Below are 20,335 nucleotides of genomic sequence, written 5' to 3' on the forward strand. Positions count from 1 at the left end.
GTAAATCTAAAAAAATTATAACTTTAGCTGGGTTTTCACAGGCAGGGTCACATATACTTATTAGCTAGACCAAAGTGAATTTAGGGAAATGCTGTGTGTTTACATGCCAAAATAAGTGTATATATGCATATGTTTTCTCCACAGTCTCTTCATGGTAACACAGTAAGCACCACTCCCAAACTGCCTCTGTTCCACTGCGCCATCGATGCCGTAGACATCAGCGTTGAGATGTGCAAGATTAAGTTCCCTAACCCGTTTGGGCTGGCCAGCGCTCCCCCCACAACCAGCGCAGCCATGATTCGCAGAGCCTTCGAGCAGGGCTGGGGCTTCGCCCTCACCAAGACCTTTGGACTGGACAAGGTATATTTACAGAACACACATGCATGACCATTAGCATATAGCATGCCAAAGGCTTCATACACACGCGCGCGGTAGGATTTGCATGCTGCGTTTGTGTGGGAAGCGTACGATGCATCAAAGTATCCGCTGTGTATGTTCTTTTGTACAATATCTTAGAAACTGAAACCTTGGCAAAAATCCCTGAAAGGTCATACTGTAAGAATATGAAAGCTTCTAACAATAATGTAAGCTTGTGAAACAGCTCAACACACTTAGACACACACATGCACACGCTAACACCAATCATAATGAGCCACATTCTGGTGGCTTAAAAAATGCTGGAAAACCAACAACCCTCATATTAGGCAAACATGCATCTGCCTTGTTAGCAATGTAACATTTGTTCTTGACAGGAGGTAAAAAAAAATGAAACAGGCATGAGTTGTTTATTGAACTCCAGCACAAAATCTTTGTGTTTTAATTTACTTTCTAATTCAAGTGATGGGAAAATTAATCGGTAACATCTGTTTGTTCTGGGCTTACTGGCAGTTCTTGATTAGTGGAGCTAGAAATGGAAATAGAATTAAAAAAGACAGGAGAAGAGAGGCAGAGCACAGGGTTTGAGTCGTATCAGGCATCGCCATGGCAACACTAAGAGGCGTCTGTGTGGCTCTTCGATCGGTGCATCAATTATTTCACAGGGAATTTCAGAAAGCAAATGGCAGCGTTTAAGGAACTTCAAAGAGAAAAGTAGTGAAAGAACCAGAAGCTGAACATTGCAAAGAGAGAATCACTTTTAAATGAACTAGTCTCCTAAATACACTATTCAAGTTGTCACTGGAATATGGTCATTTAGTGCCAGTAATTTCTTAGCCGGATGCTGAGAGCAGTGTGATAAATTAACTTCTTATTAAGTTGATTTTGGAACTTCTGCGTCAGGGAATTTTTTTTCCATTCATGAGCTCGTATTTTTTTGCTGTCAGCCAAGTTCGCAGGTTTCGGTAATGAGGCAGATTTTGCATGAATCACAGGTGGACATTTATGTTAATGCTGTTTCTAGTTTTACAGTTGCTGAGGATGGTTTTTTGCATTTTAGTTTTTACCGGAAATATTAACCCTCGGAAGTCCAACAGGGTTTTGGGGCCCTGCGGAAGTTTTGACCTGCACTGACATTTGTGCTTTTTTCAGTTGCTTGAAAACCAAATAATGACAAAAGTCTTATAATGCGGCTTTCACACAGGATGCGGTGTGCACTGCGCTCGCCGCTGGGTTCAGCGCAGCCAAGCGATGTGCGCTATGCTGGCGAGACCAAAGTAGACAGACTTTGAATTTGCCAACTTGAATTTATATGTGTTTTCATGACACAGCTTTTGTTTCGACGTCTTTATAGGAGTGTAAACTTGTTTTATACAGCTCCGGGAATTTCGACACACACAGTACACGTTTTTTGTCCATTTCACTTGTTTGGATGCCATGTTTCTATTGACCGTGTGGGTAATCGTCACAGATCACAGGGCAAAAGTTTAACTATTTTAAACTTTGACCGTGGCATGAGCGCAAGCTGCGCTCTGCTGTGCTCGTGCTTTGGTCGACGCAACAACAAACCATTTTTTGCGCGGCGCACGCCATTGAAATGAATGGCTTTCAAAGCGCATTACAGCGCACACAGCTTCCTCCTGTGTGAAAGCCGCATAACAATGTGTTCAGCACAAACTTGGGTTACTTTAATATGAGAGCATTTTTTAAATAAAAATGTCTATGCTTGGATTATGAAAATGCTAAAAAAATGTGTCACTGATATAAGGCCACAAGGCACATACTAAACATGTACAGGTTATGGTCATATAATTAGAATATCATCAAAAAGTTGATTTATTTCACTAATTCCATTCAAAAAGTGAAACTTGTATATTATATTTATTCATTACACACAGACTGATATGTTTCAAATGTTTATTTATTTTAATTTTGATGATTATAACTGACAACTAAGGAAAAACATTTGAAATATATTAATTAGTCTTTGTGTAATGAATGAATATAATATACTGTACATTACTTTTTGAATGGAATTAGTGAAATAAATCACAAGACTTTTCAAAACTGGATCTAGTAATCCAGATTTTTTCTTCAAAATGATGTGAAAATTATCCTGCCTACTTATTCACATAAAACGATACATTGACACAAGACACTTTTTGAATTGAACGGTCATATGCGAGAATGCTCCTGAATAATCTGTGATTGACATCTGAGGAAACAAAGACTTCATAATGAGCCACATAATGAGCCTTTCAGGCAGGTATCTGAGAGGGAACTACAAGAAAGAATGGGAGACCTAAAGAAATGTACTTATTTTATTTGTGGTTAATTTAAAATATAGCTAAAATCTAATCCTAACAAATAAGGGTCAAGGCACATTTTGAGAACACTGGCATAGCTGTACATATAACTATATAACCTACCTATATAACCATATAACATAAATATAACCATATTATATATATATATATATATATATATATATATATATATATATATATATATATATATATATATATATATATATGTATATGTATATGTATATATATATATATATATATATATACACAGTCTTGTTCAAAACAACAGCAGCACAATGTGACCAACCAGAACAATCAAGGTTTTTAGTATATTTTTTTATTGCTACGTGGCAAACAAGTTACCAGTAGGTTCAGTAGATTCTCAGAAAACAAACAAGACCCAGCATTCATGATATGCACGCTCTTAAAGCTATGCAATTGGGCAATTAGTTGAATTAGTTGAAAGGGGTGTGTTCAAAAAAATAGCAGTGTGGCATTCAATCACTGAGGTTATCAATTTTGTGAAGAAACAGGTGTGAATCAGGTGGCCCCTATTTAAGGATGAAGCCAACACTTGTTGAACATGCATTTGAAAGCTGAGGAAAATGGGTCGTTCAAGACATTGTTCAGAAGAACAGCGTACTTTGATTAAAAAGTTGATTGGAGAGGGGAAAACCTATAAAGAGGTGCAAAAAATGATAGGCTGTTCAGCTAAAATGATCTCCAATGGTTTAAAATGGAGAGCAAAACCAGAGAGACGTGGAAGAAAACGGAAGACAACCATCAAAATGGATAGAAGAATAACCATAATGGCAAAGGCTCAGCCAATGATCACCTCCAGGATGATCAAAGACAGTCTGGAGTTACCTGTAAGTACTGTGACAGTTAGAAGACGTCTATGTGAAGCTAATCTATTTTCAAGAATCCCCCGCAAAGTCCCTCTGTTAAAAAAAAGCCATGTGCAGAAGAGGTTACAATTTGCCAAAGAACACATCAACTGGCCTAAAGAGAAATGGAGGAACATTTTGTGGACTGATGAGAGTAAAATTGTTCTTTTTGGGTCCAAGGGCCACAGGCAGTTTGTGAGACGACCCCCAAACTCTGAATTCAAGCCACAGTACACAGTGAAGACAGTGAAGCATGGAGGTGCAAGCATCATGATATGGGCATGTTTCTCCTACTATGGTGTTGGGCCTATTTATCGCATACCAGGGATCATGGATCAGTTTGCATATGTTAAAATACTTGAAGAGGGCATGTTGCCCTATGCTGAAGAGGACATGCCCTTGAAATGGTTGTTTCAACAAGACAATGACCCAAAACACACTAGTAAACGGGCAAAGTCTTGGTTCCAAACCAACAAAATTAATGTTATGGAGTGGCCAGCCCAATCTCCAGACCTTAATCCAATTGAGAACTTGTGGGGTGATATCAAAAATGCTGTTTCTGAAGCAAAACCACGAAATGTGAATGAATTGTGGAATGTTGTTAAAGAATCATGGAGTGGAATAACAGCTGAGAGGTGCCACAAGTTGGTTGACTCCATGCCACACAGATGTCAAGCAGTTTTAAAAAACTGTGGTCATACAACTAAATATTAGTTTAGTGATTCACAGGATTGCTAAATCCCAGAAAAAAAAATGTTTGTACAAAATAGTTTTGAGTTTGTACAGTCAAAGGTAGACACTGCTATTTTTTTGAACACACCCCTTTCAACTAATTGCCCAATTGCACAGCCTTAAGAGCGTGCATATCATGAATGCTGGGTCTTGTTTGTTTTCTGAGAATCTACTGAACCTACTGGAAACTTGTTTGCCACGTAGCAATAAAAAATATACTAAAAACCTTGATTATTCTTGTTAGTCACATTGTACTGCTATTATTTTGAACAAGACTGTATATATATATATATAATTTCACAAGTAAACTATGGTTTTACTACAGTAAAAGTATAGCAACCATGTTTAGCAACCAAATTGGCTAAACGCATTTGTATTACCATATGTTTCGTAGAAATATTACAATTAAACTGGTTTCTGTAATAAGACAATGGTAAATTTGTGGTTACTGTGGTTTAGCTGCAAATACTATAGTGAAATCATGGTAAATTTTGTAAAGTATGAGCGTGATCAACTTATCAATACTTAATGTTTGTTTACAGACACGATTACTCTGTCATGTTGTTTGAAAGAAGCACAAAGACAGACGTGAATAAACAATGTTTTAGATTTCAAGTCGAGCCGTTTATAAGAATAGTAACAAAGCGCGTCAAAAATAGATGCCTAAATTGTTTGGGGAGACGTGTGGCGGTGTGTTTGGGGAGGCCTGTGGTCGTGTACGCAAGTAAATAAGGCTTTAGACGTCCGGTTTGCTGTACTCAGAATCGGCACTGAATGCAGAAACTGGATGAGGCCTTGACTGCGGGGTGTGATCTATGCATATGGATCGTCCAAGCTATTTTACTCATTAGGTAATGAAGTAACAAGAGAAAGATTGTACATCTCCTTCTTTTCATACAGTTTACACACAGTGAGAATATTTGTTTTCGATTTTCACTTACAGTAGACATTTCAAGCATTACGTATATATTTATCTTTTGTTTTTCTGACAAGTATACGCTATGTTATAGTTCATTTTGTGACGTGTTTCTGAAGGGACTTCACTGAGGGAGAGAGAACAGAAAGTACATCATGTTTATCTTCTTAATTTTACGAAAAGCACATTATTCTGTTTTTATAACAAAACTAGACACTTTAAAGGGGACATTTCACAAGACTTTTTAATATGTAAAATCTTTGGTGTCTCCAGAGTACATATGTGAAGTTTTAGCTCAAAATACCAAATAGATAATTTATTATAGCGTGTTAAAATTGCCACTTTGTAGGTGTGAGCAAAAATTTCCATTTTGGGTGTGTCTTTGCAAATGCAAATGAGCTGCTCTCTGCACTAAATGGCAGTGCCGTGGTTGGATAGTGCAGATTAAGGGGCGGTATTATCCCCTTCTGACATCACAGGGGGAGCCAAATTTCAATGAGCTAATTTTTCACATGCTTGCAGAGAATGGTTTACCAAACTAAGTTACTGGGTTGATATTTTTCACATTTTATAGGTTGATAAAAGCACTGGTGACCCAATTATAGCACTTAAACATGGAAAAAGTTAGATTTTTATAAAATGTCCCCTTTAAAGTTCTGAATGATGTATAAATCATGTCTGTATGAGAAAAATCAGCAGAGTAGTTTCAATCTCTTTAGCACTGATACGAAAAATCGAGGCATTTTATTACAAGGGTCTTGTTCCCATGTTTTGCATTTGTTTCACTGTTTAATTTGACTGCTAATTTGACCCTAGCTCAGAGTCAGGTGACAGTACATCTAACTCACTTCATTGAATACTTTAACAGAGATTCTTAATACAGAGTTAATAATTCTTTAAATCGTACCCCGCTGCACAGAGATGAGGCTATATTTCAATAAATATAACTCGAATTGCTTTCCACATTGCAGTAGCAACTCTCTCTCTTTCTCTATTCTTTCTCTCTCTCTTATTCTCTCTCCCAGTCAGGATAAAGCAAACTCCTTAGTGTCAACATGTTCTCTGTGGCTCCGTGCAGTGCTGTCATTAGAACATAGGGGACTTCTTTTTAATATCCTGTTCCCCGCGCCGAGTCGCACTAAGATGGGGCCTCCGCCGAGGCCATGCAGCATCGATTGCTTTCAGAAAGCCCTGCGAATGTCAGACTGGATATCTGGATATAAAAATAGTCGCTGGCGTATGTGCGTGGAATGGTTAATTTACCTAGCGCTAACAGGGGCATTGAGCAGGCAGGCGGCACTTTCATTAATTATAATTGATGAGATGCATTGCATATGTAAATGTTTTATTTTCCCCTTCTGTCTCAAAATGCGAGTCCCCAGGGAATTGGCACTACAGTGATTTGGAACGGGGCCCCGGTTAACACGGGCTGGCTTTTTAATGACACTTCTCTCTTGTTCGACATAATCCGAAGGTCTGGGTGATCCTCAGATCTGTACGAGTATCTCACATGGCCCTTTTTTAAGATGCATAACCACAAACCCTTGTTTTAAGTTATGCATTTAAACAGGTGCTTTTTCCTAAGCGACTTGCAGTGCATTCAAGTCACAGGAACGCTTTTTATGTTTCATTTGTAGACTGCACCTTTTTCACAAAACTCATTACACAGGCTAATGATTGGAATTTGAATTTAAGGAATGCTTATTTACATTTTTGTAAAGGTAAATCATCAAATAATGGAGATCAGGGTATATATCTGATACCTTTAGTGTGCTAAAACAACTCAAATAGTGTGTGCAAATAAACAGTGCTGTCAGTAAACTAGATTCATTCCCCCCTGAGCAACACTTGTAGAGCTGTTGGATTCTGGGATTCCTGATGGATCAGAACTGTCAGACCCAATTAGCCTTTTAAGACATCTCTGTGTGAGAGTCTCCTCGCGGTGCGCAGTGTCGCGCCGCACCTTTGTGCCGCCGTTCTGCATGTAGGTAGCTTGAAAGTGTCACATCTGCCAGTCAGAGCGCCAGAGGGCTGAGGGGCCATCGCTCAGTCAGAGCCGCGTTAATTGTACATGAGAATGACTGATGGCTGCTATTGTTCTTTTATGCGAGGTTGATTGCCTGTTACTCATGTTCTTGAGCTCGCACGAGCAGAACCTGAGCCGTCAGATCAGCTGGTTGGAGACGATGTTAATGCCGGCTGATTTTTGATGGAGTTCATTATGCCCCTGCAGAGTCATGATGAATTTTAAAGTTAGCGAGAAAGGGGGTGAGCCGGATTTTCGAGTGCGGGAAATACATTTCCTTTCTACTGACACATTCATCATAACATTGTCTGGGTGGCTCCTGACAAAGCTCCCCAGCTATGCCCACTTTCCCCTCCACTGATTTAGCCGGTTGGTTATGGATCTGGACTGGTGTGCGGAGACAGAACTCGCTCGCTTCCTGCATGAGAAATAAGCCCATCCCCTGCTGTTTAAAACATATTCAATCATTGCCATAGCTCAGACAGGAGCTTATCACACCTAAGCTTTGAAACACACCACTCCAGGCTATGAGACTTAATATCTACTGTAAAAAACTAGGATGGCTGAGTAGATGAGATCCACATCTCCTAATTGGCCTGTAATTGGGTAGCGCTTTATCCAATTACGTTAGCGATTATAAGGGTGGGTGCAAGCGCTGTGTCCTTTCCTGTTCGCTCTTAGGGCTGTTTGGGTTTGACTGACAGATCTGTTTTGTGATTGGCAGATATTTTCATGTAAGGTCTCATAAAAGTTTAACTCAATATGAGAAGTGCTTGTCTGAAAAGCTTTTAATTTAAATAACAGTGTCAAGGTTTAATATAATTTTGGAGGTTGATTTGATTTAATATCCACCTTTTTCTCAAACGCGGAAGTAAGTGATGTGACGTATTTCCTTTCCGGTCCGAGACTTCCGGTTCAATAGCCAGCCGGTAGAAAACAGTGTAGTGGGAGCACGCATAAAACATGATTTTAACAGTTAATATTAACTACACCTGCCATGTATGAACCAGTGTGAGGATGAAATTAAGAAGTGGCTTGATATATGAAGATATATTCAATCATTTCATGTTGTTGATCGGAGGTGACGGGTCTTCAATACGCAAATATAAAAGCACAGAGACATACAAGTATCTTTACAATGGAAAAGTCAGTCGAGTGTTTGTATGGAATTTACCAAGACTTTGTGTTTTTTACTTTTCATGGGATGGTTTAAAACTGTCCCTCTGGTGTGAGGTTTTTTTAAACGGCAATTTTTAATTGACTTGTTTATGGCGACACGTCAAGCTTCACACAGTCCAACACAGTCAGCTGTATCTTTCTAATTCAACACATTGTAAGTTATTTGGACAAACCATAATAAACATATTAAACTACTACATGTATTGAGCATTGTTTTCGTTTCATGAAAATATTATTTCATCGCTTCTTACGCACGAACGTTAGGTGGAGACATGAGCTTATGAAATTATTTGCTTACTTTTTAAAGTATTTCCTTTTTCATTTAAAACATAACAAAAGTACGCGCAAACACATTACGAACTATTATAAACATTAACTAAGCAGATTATGTCGTATATATTCTGTACTGTAATTGCATTTTTGTAATAATATATATAAGCAGAATAAATAAATCAGCTCAATCAGCATATTTTTATTAGCATAATATTGCTTTGTTTTTAAACAATTATTGTAGTATTGTTTTTGGTTGTTTCAATGAAAGGTTTTACTGGATGGATTTGTAAATACAGATCATGAGTGCATGTGCGCCACATACACAGTTCTTGTGCATGGATTGTGGTTAAAACAAATGTTTTGTAGAGATTTACTGCATTTGTATTAGCTATTATGGCAACCCCTAACTGCACAAATTATGTCATCTTCTTGGATTTCATAATAAACATTAAACAGCCAGTCAAAACAGCACACTTGTGTTTTTCGCAATAGACTACCATTAGCTTTAGTGGCTCACCGGAAGTCATAAACCATAAAGCTCAATGATGGCGGCGCCCACATTTACGTCAAGAAACAGGTGGATGCCTTGACTTTCATAGGCTGCGATTTAATTCCTGTACTTTCATTGTATGTTGTAATTTTGTTAACATTTTGACTGCTTATTAAATCTGTTTTTGCAGGTATACAAGTTATGTTTTTGTTTTGTTTGCTTTTTAATCCGTTAGCTCCCATGGCCTTATGGGATAGCGCCTCCAAAGCTATTCAGAGGTGAAATGTGGCATTGTAGGAGCCAAGAAAGTCCTACAGAAAGTCCAGGAGGATTTGTTGTGGGATCCAGTATTATTCATTCAATTAAATTTACATTAAAATACAGCATTTGCTTTGTGTTATTCACTTCAATAACCCATCCAAATATGGGTATAAATATGCAAGGATAGATGAAGGTTGCAGGCTGTAATCTCATCGGAGAGGTCAAAGCTTTGTTTCACTTTCATTGTGGTTTAGTTAGGTAAAATTTGTGTCTCTTTCTAACTAAGGCCTTCAAAAAAAAAACAGGCAGCCTACTCAGTCCCTCACGCCCATGTGGGCCAGCCTGAGACGGCAGGAAATCAATGGTGGCTGGGGACAGACGACTGCTGTCCCGCAATTAATGCCAATTTGTTATGTGCACGTATCTCAGCAGGGAGACGTGGTGTGGGTGTAACTTTCCCGCACTGATCCAGGTACCTTGAGTACACAACTATAGAGAAAAAAGGGTACATAAAGAGGGGGAGAGAGGTGAATTTGGATGGCTTTACATTCAGACGTTTCTATGAATATGAATGATTCTGATGTTTTATTCATATGTCTTGGCATGTTTAGTCACACTGTGCTGTTATTAGCATATACTGTACTGTTTGCAATGGATTGTAATGTACATTTTGTAAGCTGTGAGGGTTTCTTTGTGTAGGCTTAAAGATCTGACATCCTACATCTGGCTAAGCAACATGGAAATATTTAAAGCGATAGTTCATCCACAAATATAAAACCTATTATTGTTTACTTTTTTTACTTAATTTTTCAGTGGTGTTTGTTATCAATAGTGCCTTTAGTTTGTTTACATATTTTAATATTTAATATATATTTATTTTTTTTTAGCCTTTGATGCGACTACATTGTAATTTCAAAGAGAAAGCAAGTATAGCACATGCTCAACAATATCTCATTTTGTGTTTGACATTGAAAAAGCCATGCATGTTTGAAACAAAATGAGGGTAAAAAATAGATAATTCCAACTGATCTGTTTCTTTAAACCAAAAGCAATTTTTATTGATTGTATTTTATTTATTATATTCTCACCAGATGCGGTTTCTGGCATGTGAAGGTCTAACACCTTATGTGGGTGACTCTGTTATGTCCCGTCACCTCTTTTTCTTTACTGTGGATATGGACAGACACTCATTTGCAGTATGTTTTGATCTTTTCACAAAAAGAAAATCTTATATGACAAATCAGTAGCCTTTACCAAGGTGAAAAAGCACCCATAGTTTCAAATCTCAGTGCATGTATATCAATAAGCACCATCCTCTTCTGTGTATTGTTGTTGCGTCCTTGAGTGTGTTTCTTAATTCACTATCGCCCCAGGCATGCTGTAGTATAGCCAGCCCTTAGCTCTGAAACCCTTAGCTTCCTCAGCCTAACCTATTTCATATGCAAGTACAACAAAACACAACGCTGAATAGGATTAAAGATGCAAAAAAAAATTGTTAATAGCACAGTTCTGTTGAGATTGACTTTACTGGTTACTCGTAGTTACTTTAAGGCAAGGCTTTGAACCGGTTCACGGAACGAAAACGAAAACCAGAAACTTTTGATGTTTTGAAAGGAACAGAAACGAAACCAGAAACTTTTAAAAATATCTGTTCCGGAAACCGGTTAATACCGTTATTTTTTTTGTTTTTCAACAAGATTTTTGTACAATACTCGGTGAAGTTCACTTCCGGTCATCGTCGACTCATCGGAGAAATGAGAAGCTTGCCATCAGCAAGTAGCCTACTCAAGCCCAAGTCTCTAATGCTCAATCATAAGAGGTAAATATTGTAGGTTACCAAGTATTTTAAGATGTTTGCTTACTAATTAGTGGTGTAACGGACCGCAGTTGATCCGTGATCCGTACAGATCACGATCCACAGTTCGGCTTGCTTGCGATCCTCGGATTAATACGCAAATTTGAAAGTTGATCATTTGCACATGTTTCAAAGGCTTGCAAATGTTAACACTTAAGTGATTTTAAACAATTTAACCACAAAAAGGCGCTAAAGTGAGCAATTTTCTGTATGCACAGACGCACATGCGGTTGAATGTGTCCAGTCCAACTCCAATCAAACGTGATTATCCCTATGCCCTTCAAAGATCAGAACTCTTGATGTATAAACTTGAGAGATAGTTGCGCTACTGTGTCTCATACTGTAGTAAATACATTTGGTGAATAAAGCACTGAAAAACAACATAATTTGACTGTTTATGCTGCATCTTCTTCCTGAAGTGCCATTGGGAATTCGTCCTCTGTCTTTGTGTGTGTGCGTGTTTAAGTGCACTCAACAAATGTAGGCATGTCAGAATTACAGTTGTGCCACTTACATAATGTAGCCTTTATTAATGTTTGATGACAAGATAGAGACTTAAGGAAAATTTTGTAGACTAATAATTTAAGTTTAATGTCCTAATGATCAGCCTACTTATTTGTATGTCCCACAGCTGACATGGAACGTTATTAACCAATTCGGGAACTTAATTTTTTTGTTCTAACCGGTTCGGGAACTTCAATGTTAAGGTTGAACCGAAAACCGGAAACGTTAAAGTACTGTTTCTGTTCGGAACAAACCAATTGGGGGGAAATCTGGTTCAATGCCCTACTTTTAGGTTCCTAATCAAACCCAATAGGCTTGTATGTTTTCAATATGCATTACTTCTTATTTCTGTATCTGGGGTCTGAGGATATATAAGCAATACAACCTTTGGCTTGAGGATCTTCAAAAGGCTGCTCAAGTTGAAATTTGAATACTCTGTTCGCTTAAGGCTAAGATAAGATTTGATCTATTAATATGACCACAACAGAACATGAAGGTTAAAGAGTATTACCAAACATTACGTGACTCGTTTATGCAAGAAAAGTTTGGCGCGCTAGTTAAACCTGTGTGGGGATGTTAATATGTAGCAGTTTTATAAAGTAGTTGCCAAATGCAGGTGTCGTGTGTGGGAAGTTTGAGTTTGATGACAGAAAAGAAGGCTTTGTAGTGACTTTTTAATCAGTGTACATTGAGCGTGGGAGTTTTAAACCAAACTTTTCATTCCTTTCTCGTTGCAAAGATATTTTTATAAGCCGTGAATCACGTTCAATCACCTTTATGAGACCTTCGTATTAAGACATCTCCTTTCGGCTTTAGCGCTCAACAGCCTGACTTATTAACAGATGAAAATGAGCGCCTCGTCGTTCAAAGAGAAATAAAGAGAAAAGAAAGTTGTAAGTGCATGTTTAATTGTAAAAATAAATTCAAAGCACAAAGATTTAGCGTTTTATTGCTTAAAAGAAGTCAGTTTTATAAGAGGCTACAACAAAATCGTAACATTGCTTTGCTCTGGTGAATGCTGCTTTTATAGGCCTTGGAGAAATACTTCAACTAAGCATTTACCTTTTTGTTAGATTGTTTTTTCGATAGCTAAGATCTTTTTCTCTGTTGTGTATATACTCCTCATTGTGTCTTTTTCGCCTCAGTCACGCCATTGAAATCTGCTCTGAAACGTGAACAAGACTCAAGGATTGAGTCTTTATCTTTTCATTAGTGATCTGTGAAAAGCCATCTGTGACGCTCGGATACCCACTACCTCCATTCTTACACATACACATTCATATGCATGGCAACTCATGTGGTTTTCTGGTAGTGGATGAATCATAATGAATGCAATGATTCTTTCTGTAAGATTTTTGCATACACAATATATAAGATATGGCTTATTCTGTATGTAAGAAGAGAGAGTGAGTATTATATAATCTGTGAATGTGGAAAACATAAGTGTGGTGTTGTAATTGGAGCTTTTGATGAAGTTCCATTGAATCCAGAGGCACACAGCAATATTTAAAAGTTACACAAGGACAGGTCACAGTCATTTTAAAGAACAAAAAACAGACTCGTGAAAGAATCTTTGCTAATTTAAAGGGCAAGTGGTTCGTATAAATAAATGCAATTTAGTGGCCATGACACCTGAAAAGTTTTGAAACGCATTGAAGCTGTGCACTTGCTCAAAAGAAGCAGAATTCATTTGATGGTTTTGTAAAAATCCTGGAACATCCAGGCTGCCTCAGTGGATCGATTTTGAAGGCCTGCTCTGCAGGAACACAAAGGTAAAGAATGAAGATTCATTTTAAAACTTTATTTGCCCATTCGCATTACGATCTAAAAGCAAGAGAGTGGAGCTATCTATGCTACTACATGGAAAAGCAATTGTCAGCATCATTACAATCTACTGTAAGCCATTTACGTGTTTACCACGTCACATCCTGGTAAATAGGTTTGCTGTATATCTAATCTGCAAGCAGCAGCCCTGTATACTCTCCAACATTGTACTTCCAAGAATTGACTTACATAACCCCCAGCCAACGATTTTGTAAGGTGTAATTGTTTTGCGATCTCAAGTCTGCTTAATCTGAAGCACATGCCAGCGTTAACTCAAAGAAAACGTTCAGGTTGAGTTTCTCTGCGCTTCCTCACAGTTAACTGTATGTCAACATAATGATGGCTTAAGCAATTGTGGCCGAATGCCTTTATTGTATCAGTTAAAAATAAACGTTGTGGACTGTTGTAGTGAAAAACTTAAAATACTCAACCAGAGATTTCCTCTGAAGAGAATTACAGTGATGCAGTGGGCGGGGTGTTAGGGCTTCAACTATGCGTAATTACCATGAAAATGCCTCAAGGCCAGCCTATCAGAGAAGCTCGAGTACAGCGCATGATATTTGATTGCTTTCTTATCATATGTGTTTCTTTTTAAGAGAGAAGCTGGCTTTAAAAGAAGGATTACTGGGCTGTACAGGTGCGATAACCCCCCTCCCCAGTTTGCAGAGAACCACACACGCAGCTACTGCTTACCGTTGACCTCTTCTCTGACTAGAGGAGTGTGTGAATTCAATCCAGACTAATGTTTGACAGTTTAACGCATGTTAGTGCATGGATTATTTACTTACTGCTGGATATCCTTCACACATATTACCCAAAATACCATACTTGCTTTCAAAGCGTACACGTAGTAGGTGGATAAGTGTGTATGGCAGCCTGGCATAGTAACCTCAGTGTCATAATTTCGGTCGGATTTTATGTTTATTTTCTTGTTGCGTCACGTTTCAAATACTTGTAAGCCGTACTGTGCAGAGCCTTTTGGAGGGGCAGGTGCTCGAAATTTTCTGATCGCGTTCAGCTCATTTGTGATATGGGGGAGGCCCTCTTGGTCCGTTTGTGAAAAGGGCACCCCCTCTGCAAGTGCCTGCTTGTAAGAACCACTTCCTTTTTTACTTTAGTAGATAATTTCAACTTGACATCAAACCCTATTGCTGGGCACCACCTTGTGCATACAGTGCTTTTGTTACTTTGGGTTCACACCAGACGCGTGTAAGGCGTCAAATTTGTGTCTACCACGCATAGTTGGACGCTTGAACATTTGAGTGTACTCGCTTCATTCGTACGTGAAAGCCGAGCGTGAAATTCTACTCATCGAGACATTCACGCAGAAATTTCGCGTCATGGGAGGGGCTTCTGCGACTCTGCTCGCTTCCTGTAATCACATCACTACTAAAGCAATCTCCTGATTGGTTAACGTGGCACGTTTTTCCGCCAAAGTTCAGACTTTTCAACTCGCGCGTTTCCCACGGCAACACTAAATTCTGCCGCACTAAACGCGTCATTCTCACCGCGAGACCTCTTTGAACATTTTGAATGCACTCGCTTCATTTGTACGTGAAAGCCGAGCGTGAAATTCTACTCATCGAGACATACACGCAGAAATTTCGCGTCATGGGAGGGGCTTCTGTGACTCCGCTTGCTTCCTGTAATCACATCATTACTAGAGCAATCTCCTGATTGGTTAACGTGGCGCGTTTTTCCGCCAAAGTTCAGACTTTTCAACTCGTGCGTTTCCCGCGGCAACACTCAATTCTGCCACGCTAAACGCCTCATTCTCGCCGCAAGACCTCCTTGAACATGTTGAATTCACTCGCTTCATTCGTGCGTGAAATTTTACTCATTGAGACATTTACGGAAAAATTTGGCGCGTTTTTCCGCCACACTGAAAAAAATTATTCATTGAATTTACTCAATTTTTTTAAGGTAAGTGGTTGCAATCAATTTATTTAAGCTATATTTAAACAAAAAAGATTAGTAAAGTAAAATAAAATATAAAACTTTTGTTTAAATGTAGCTTAAATAAATTGATTGCAACCACTTACCTTAAAAAAAATGATTAAATTCAATGAATAATTTTTTTCAGTGCAAAGTTCAGATTTTTCAACTCACGCTTTTCCCGCGACAACGCTTAATTCTACCGTGCCTCATTCGCGCCGCGAGACCTTAACATTAAAATTACTTGCGCTTGACGCCTCTACCGCAGCATTAGGTTTAAAGGCAGATGTTAAAAAATCGTATACATAACCACAAGCAGTAAATTCACCGGCAGATTTGGAAGCTTATCACATACGGTAGTTATTCATGATGGGAAGATCCTCCAGCTTCTTTACAAACCACTTTTGGATGTATCATCTTAATAAAATGTGTGTTTTCTTCCTCCTTTTTAAAAAGGTAACTGGGTGCACTTAGTTTATCTTAATATTTTTAATTGTGTGGCACCTACTTAAAACATGATGTTTAATCAAATTAATTGCTCTTACTAATGGGCCATGATGTGTACCAAATGATTTATCATGTTTTTCTTTTTATTATAAAAATGTTATAAAATATATTTGATTGATAGTTCTATCATGAACACATTTGTAGTATTTGACATATAAAGATTTTTCATGGGAACCTTTAATTTCTTGAATGAGTTAGAAAAATGGCTGACCGCACACTGAATCCAGGAAGACTCAAAAGGTCTAGAAAGTACAACATTTATTTATTAAAGTGCATAGTGCAAAAATGTGACTTAAAAACAGCGAAACCTGAGCGGTCAGACATTTTTCTAACTCATTCTACATACCCTTTTTGGTTCTACGCACCTGAAGAAATATATAGTTAATTGAGAGCGCAACAATTTTTTCCTATACTAACCTTTAATTTCTTCACATTTTATATTCAGCTCCCTGAAAGTGGTCTGCGTGTTCTACCTTAATTGCAGCTTATTTTTAAGTGACAAAAATCTCTCTCCTGCAGGATTTGGTGACCAACGTGTCACCGAGAATTGTGCGTGGGACCACCTCAGGTCACGTTTTCGGCCCCGGCCAGGGCTCCTTCCTGAACATCGAGCTAATTAGCGAGAAAACAGCCGCCTACTGGTGCAAAAGCATGGTTGAACTCAAAGCCGACTTCCCCAAAAATGTAAGTTCACTTCGATTTCTTTTCTTCTTGAAGAAGTTTTCTTATAATGTGATTCATTACTTTTTTGTTTTTCACTTTTTTGTGCATGGGAAAGCCTGTCAGTGTTTTATCAACAGCCATAATTCTTTGTAATAGAGGTGCCGTCTTTTTTCCTGGTTTCTGTCCCTCAGTAATTCCAGTCGCTTTTGCTTGGTGCATGTTAACTGCTTCATGAGTAATTGCGTAATAGAATCTCTCTAATAGAAGATTTTCCGAGGTCTTCATTCTTTTCCGCTGTTCCCTCACAGTCGCTCCGCAGGCAGATGACAATAGCTTTTTGTAGTGTTCTTTTCATTGCAATCAGCCATCTCTTTTCTCTCTAATCATTTGCAATGAGACAGCCCGTTTGAGCACAAAATAACTTCCTCAAGTTTTGTTGTCTGCCTGCTTCGCTCAAGGGTGAGATTAATTTTGGATTACAGGGTGTAATTATGATGCGCAAAATCATTTTTCCTACTAACCTCCTTCACACAGATGTGCGGCTGTCTGGTTTTGTCCAGACTGTCCTGAATCACATTCCTTTGCTCGGTTACAGTCTGCTGCCTGCATAACTTCCTTCCAACTAAGGGGCAGATCACACCAAATGCATTTTAAACGCTTGGAAACGCAAGGTACTTCGCATTGCCTTTTTTGATTGACTTCAAAAAGTGTGGTGCATTTTTATTATATTGCTAGGCAACAACCGATGCAGCTGTCCTGTCAATCAAACATTGATGGGTGAGCGCTTTATTGCTGTTAACTGTCATTAGCAGAAACTTAAAAAAGGCGCTTGCTTTGACCTTGATTGAGAATAACATGTACACAAACAAGTGAGTGCAGTCTCTGGTTGTTCCAAGCAACTGTAAATTGTCACCACAACAAAAGAGACTCCCTTTCCCCTCTTTCAATTGGACAATGGAAAAAATGTGAATGTCGTCAGGTGCTTTTCCGTTCAGAGTGCTCCTACAAAAACACATGGCACAGGAGGCGTCAAAAACACAAGGCATTTGGCGCATATAAACAGTACACATAACCCTGACTTCCCTTTTATGTTAAAGGAATAGTCTACTCATTTTCAATATTAAAATATGTTATTACCTTAACTAAGAACTGTTGATACATCCCTCTATCATCTGTGTGCGTGCACGTAAGCGCTGGAGCGCGCTGCGACGCTTCGATAGCATTTAGCCTAGCCCCATTCATTCAATGGTACCATTTAGAGATAAAGTTAGAAGTGACCAAACACATCAACGTTTTTCCTATTTAAGACGAGTAGTTATACGAGCAAGTTTGGTGGTACAAAATGAAACGTATCGCTTTTCTAAGCGGATTTAAAAGAGGAACTATATTTTATGGCGTAATAGCACTTTTGGGAGTACTTCGACTCGGCGCAGTAACACCCTCCCTCTCCCATTATGAGAGTGAGAAGGGGAGCGGACTTTTCAGGCTAGTCGAAGTACTCCCAAAAGTGCTTTTACGATTTTGGAAACGGCATCTCTCTGTATTTTTCCCTCGCATGTATCTAGTGTGATGAATGTAATATACATGCTGAATAGTTCAGTAAGACTTTCATTGAGAATGCTCATTGATTTTGGGCAGGTCACGGCTATTCAATGCTGCCATTATCTCCATTTACTATTTACAATTCCATTTTCCTCCGGCGCTCCGCGTAAGCTTCTCGTGATCCATGGTGGGCATCGCCTCCTGCGCTGAACGCACTCCGGGGAATGCTGAAGTGTGTGTCAGGGCGAGCTCATCGCACCGTGTGACTGCTTTGTGGTCAAGGGTGATGGGCACATAGTGCCGGATGGAATATATATTCAGAGAAGCGTAATGAATAACAAACCCACCGCAATGATGTCAAATTACACCAGCTCGCACATTTCAGCCCCACAGACGTGTTTGCGTGTGTGAGAGGTTAGCGGATGCCTGCAACTGAAGAATAGACATGATGTTTAGAGAACGAAGATGCTGCGTTCACCGCAACCCCTCCCTCTTCCCTGTTTTTTAATTTCCTCGTATCAGTGGATGATTGACAGTTTCTACAGCGATGAGGGTCCCTAGAGGAGGGCTAGTGTTGCCAGTGTTGGCGGATGGGCTCAGTTACCTTAGCACAGTGTTATTAAAGCGATAACAGGGTGATTCCTATGCTTCTTAGAGACTTCTCTCTCTCTGTGTCTTTTATTTTTCTGTCTCTCTCACCTTTCTCTCTTTCTCCGTATCTCTTTCTTTATTTCTTTGTTTCTCTCTCTCTCCCTTTATTCAGAAGTTTTTCCAAATGCAACATAGAATAAAAGAGGCACCTTGATATTATATTATGTATAGACAAACCCGTAGGCCTATTCTCATACCACTAGTAAAACCTTAACTGTACGCTCATCGCTGTGCCTTGGCCAGTCAGTATGTGCGGTTGAGCGGAGCTCCCTGGGGGTGAGAGGAGGTGGAGTGAGGTTGGGAGGGGTGCTACGTCTTCCAGGCTCCAGCCAGCTTCAGAATAGATGGACTCATAAACTTCAACACATGCTTTGCCCGCCAACCACCAAGCGTTCCTCTGCGCCCTCCGCGTCGATTTGTTTCCCTTAAAACCGTTCTGCGAGGAGAAGACACGCGGCATATATCTCTCCGCTTTATGGCGCGATTACAGTGTCTCCGCATACAGGGAGAGTAATACAGCTAAATCCTGGCCTGCCACAAAGGAGCTGAATAATGCCGTCAGCGTGATGTTTTTATTGTTTTAATAATACGTGCGTGCCACTGGGCGTCTACAAATGCACTGAATTATAAAGCAGCACAGTTTAAGGCGGGTAATAGCTTTTCCAGGGTGCCATTGAGTGCCGGGCTTAAAAAAAGAAATAAATAAATACGAATTAAAAAGTGACGGATTTTGTGCGAGCGCATCAGGTGAAATCGCACTTCATCAGTCATTCTCAATCCCCTTGAGGTCTTGTTCTTGTTTGCTCCCATTCTTACCTCTCTCTCTTTCTTTCTGTCTCTGTTTTTCTCTTTTGGTGTAGATTATCATTGCCAGTATTATGGCTGGGTACAACAAAGCTGATTGGACTGAGCTGGTAAAGATGGCTGAGGTAAGTCATCATTCACTTTGCATTTGTGTGTGTGTGTGTGTGTGTGTGTGTGTGTGTGTGTGTGTGTGTGTGTGTGTGTGTGTGTGTGTGTGTGTGTGTGTGTGTGTGTGTGTGTGTGTGTCAGCAATTTTGTGTTTTTAAAGGAATAGTTCCCCCCAAAAATAAAAATTCTGTCATTATTAAATAATTTTGTTCCAAACTCATATGCTGCTATTTTGTTAAAAATTATCATTTTTTTATTTTAGAATTATTCAATTTTGTTTTAAAGTGACACTCCACTTTTTTGAAAATATGCTAATTTTCCACCTCCCCTAGAGTTAAACATTTGATTTTTACTGTTTTGGAATCCGTTCAGCTGATCTCCGGCCATGGCGCTACCACTTTTAGCATGGCTTAGCACAATCTATTGAATCTGATTAGATCATTAGCATCACGCTAAAAAATAACTAAAGAGTTTCGATATTTTTCCTTTTTAAAACT

General features: G+C 39.0%; 1 protein-coding gene across 3 annotated transcripts in view; it reads left to right on the plus strand.

Annotated features, from left to right (window-relative positions):
- Positions 1-20,335, plus strand: part of dpydb (dihydropyrimidine dehydrogenase b) — a 161,140-nt gene that overhangs the window by 77,410 nt on the left and 63,395 nt on the right. For all 3 annotated transcript variants that reach the window (XM_073876477.1, XM_073876465.1, XM_073876471.1), the window contains 3 exons: positions 145-360; positions 16,590-16,754; positions 19,787-19,855. In XM_073876477.1, coding sequence (XP_073732578.1) covers positions 145-360; positions 16,590-16,754; positions 19,787-19,855 — 450 coding nt within the window. The remainder of the gene's footprint in view (positions 1-144; positions 361-16,589; positions 16,755-19,786; positions 19,856-20,335) is intronic.

This window comes from Misgurnus anguillicaudatus, chromosome 2 (genome assembly GCF_027580225.2).
Source record: "Misgurnus anguillicaudatus chromosome 2, ASM2758022v2, whole genome shotgun sequence".
Classification (NCBI taxonomy): domain Eukaryota; kingdom Metazoa; phylum Chordata; class Actinopteri; order Cypriniformes; family Cobitidae; genus Misgurnus; species Misgurnus anguillicaudatus.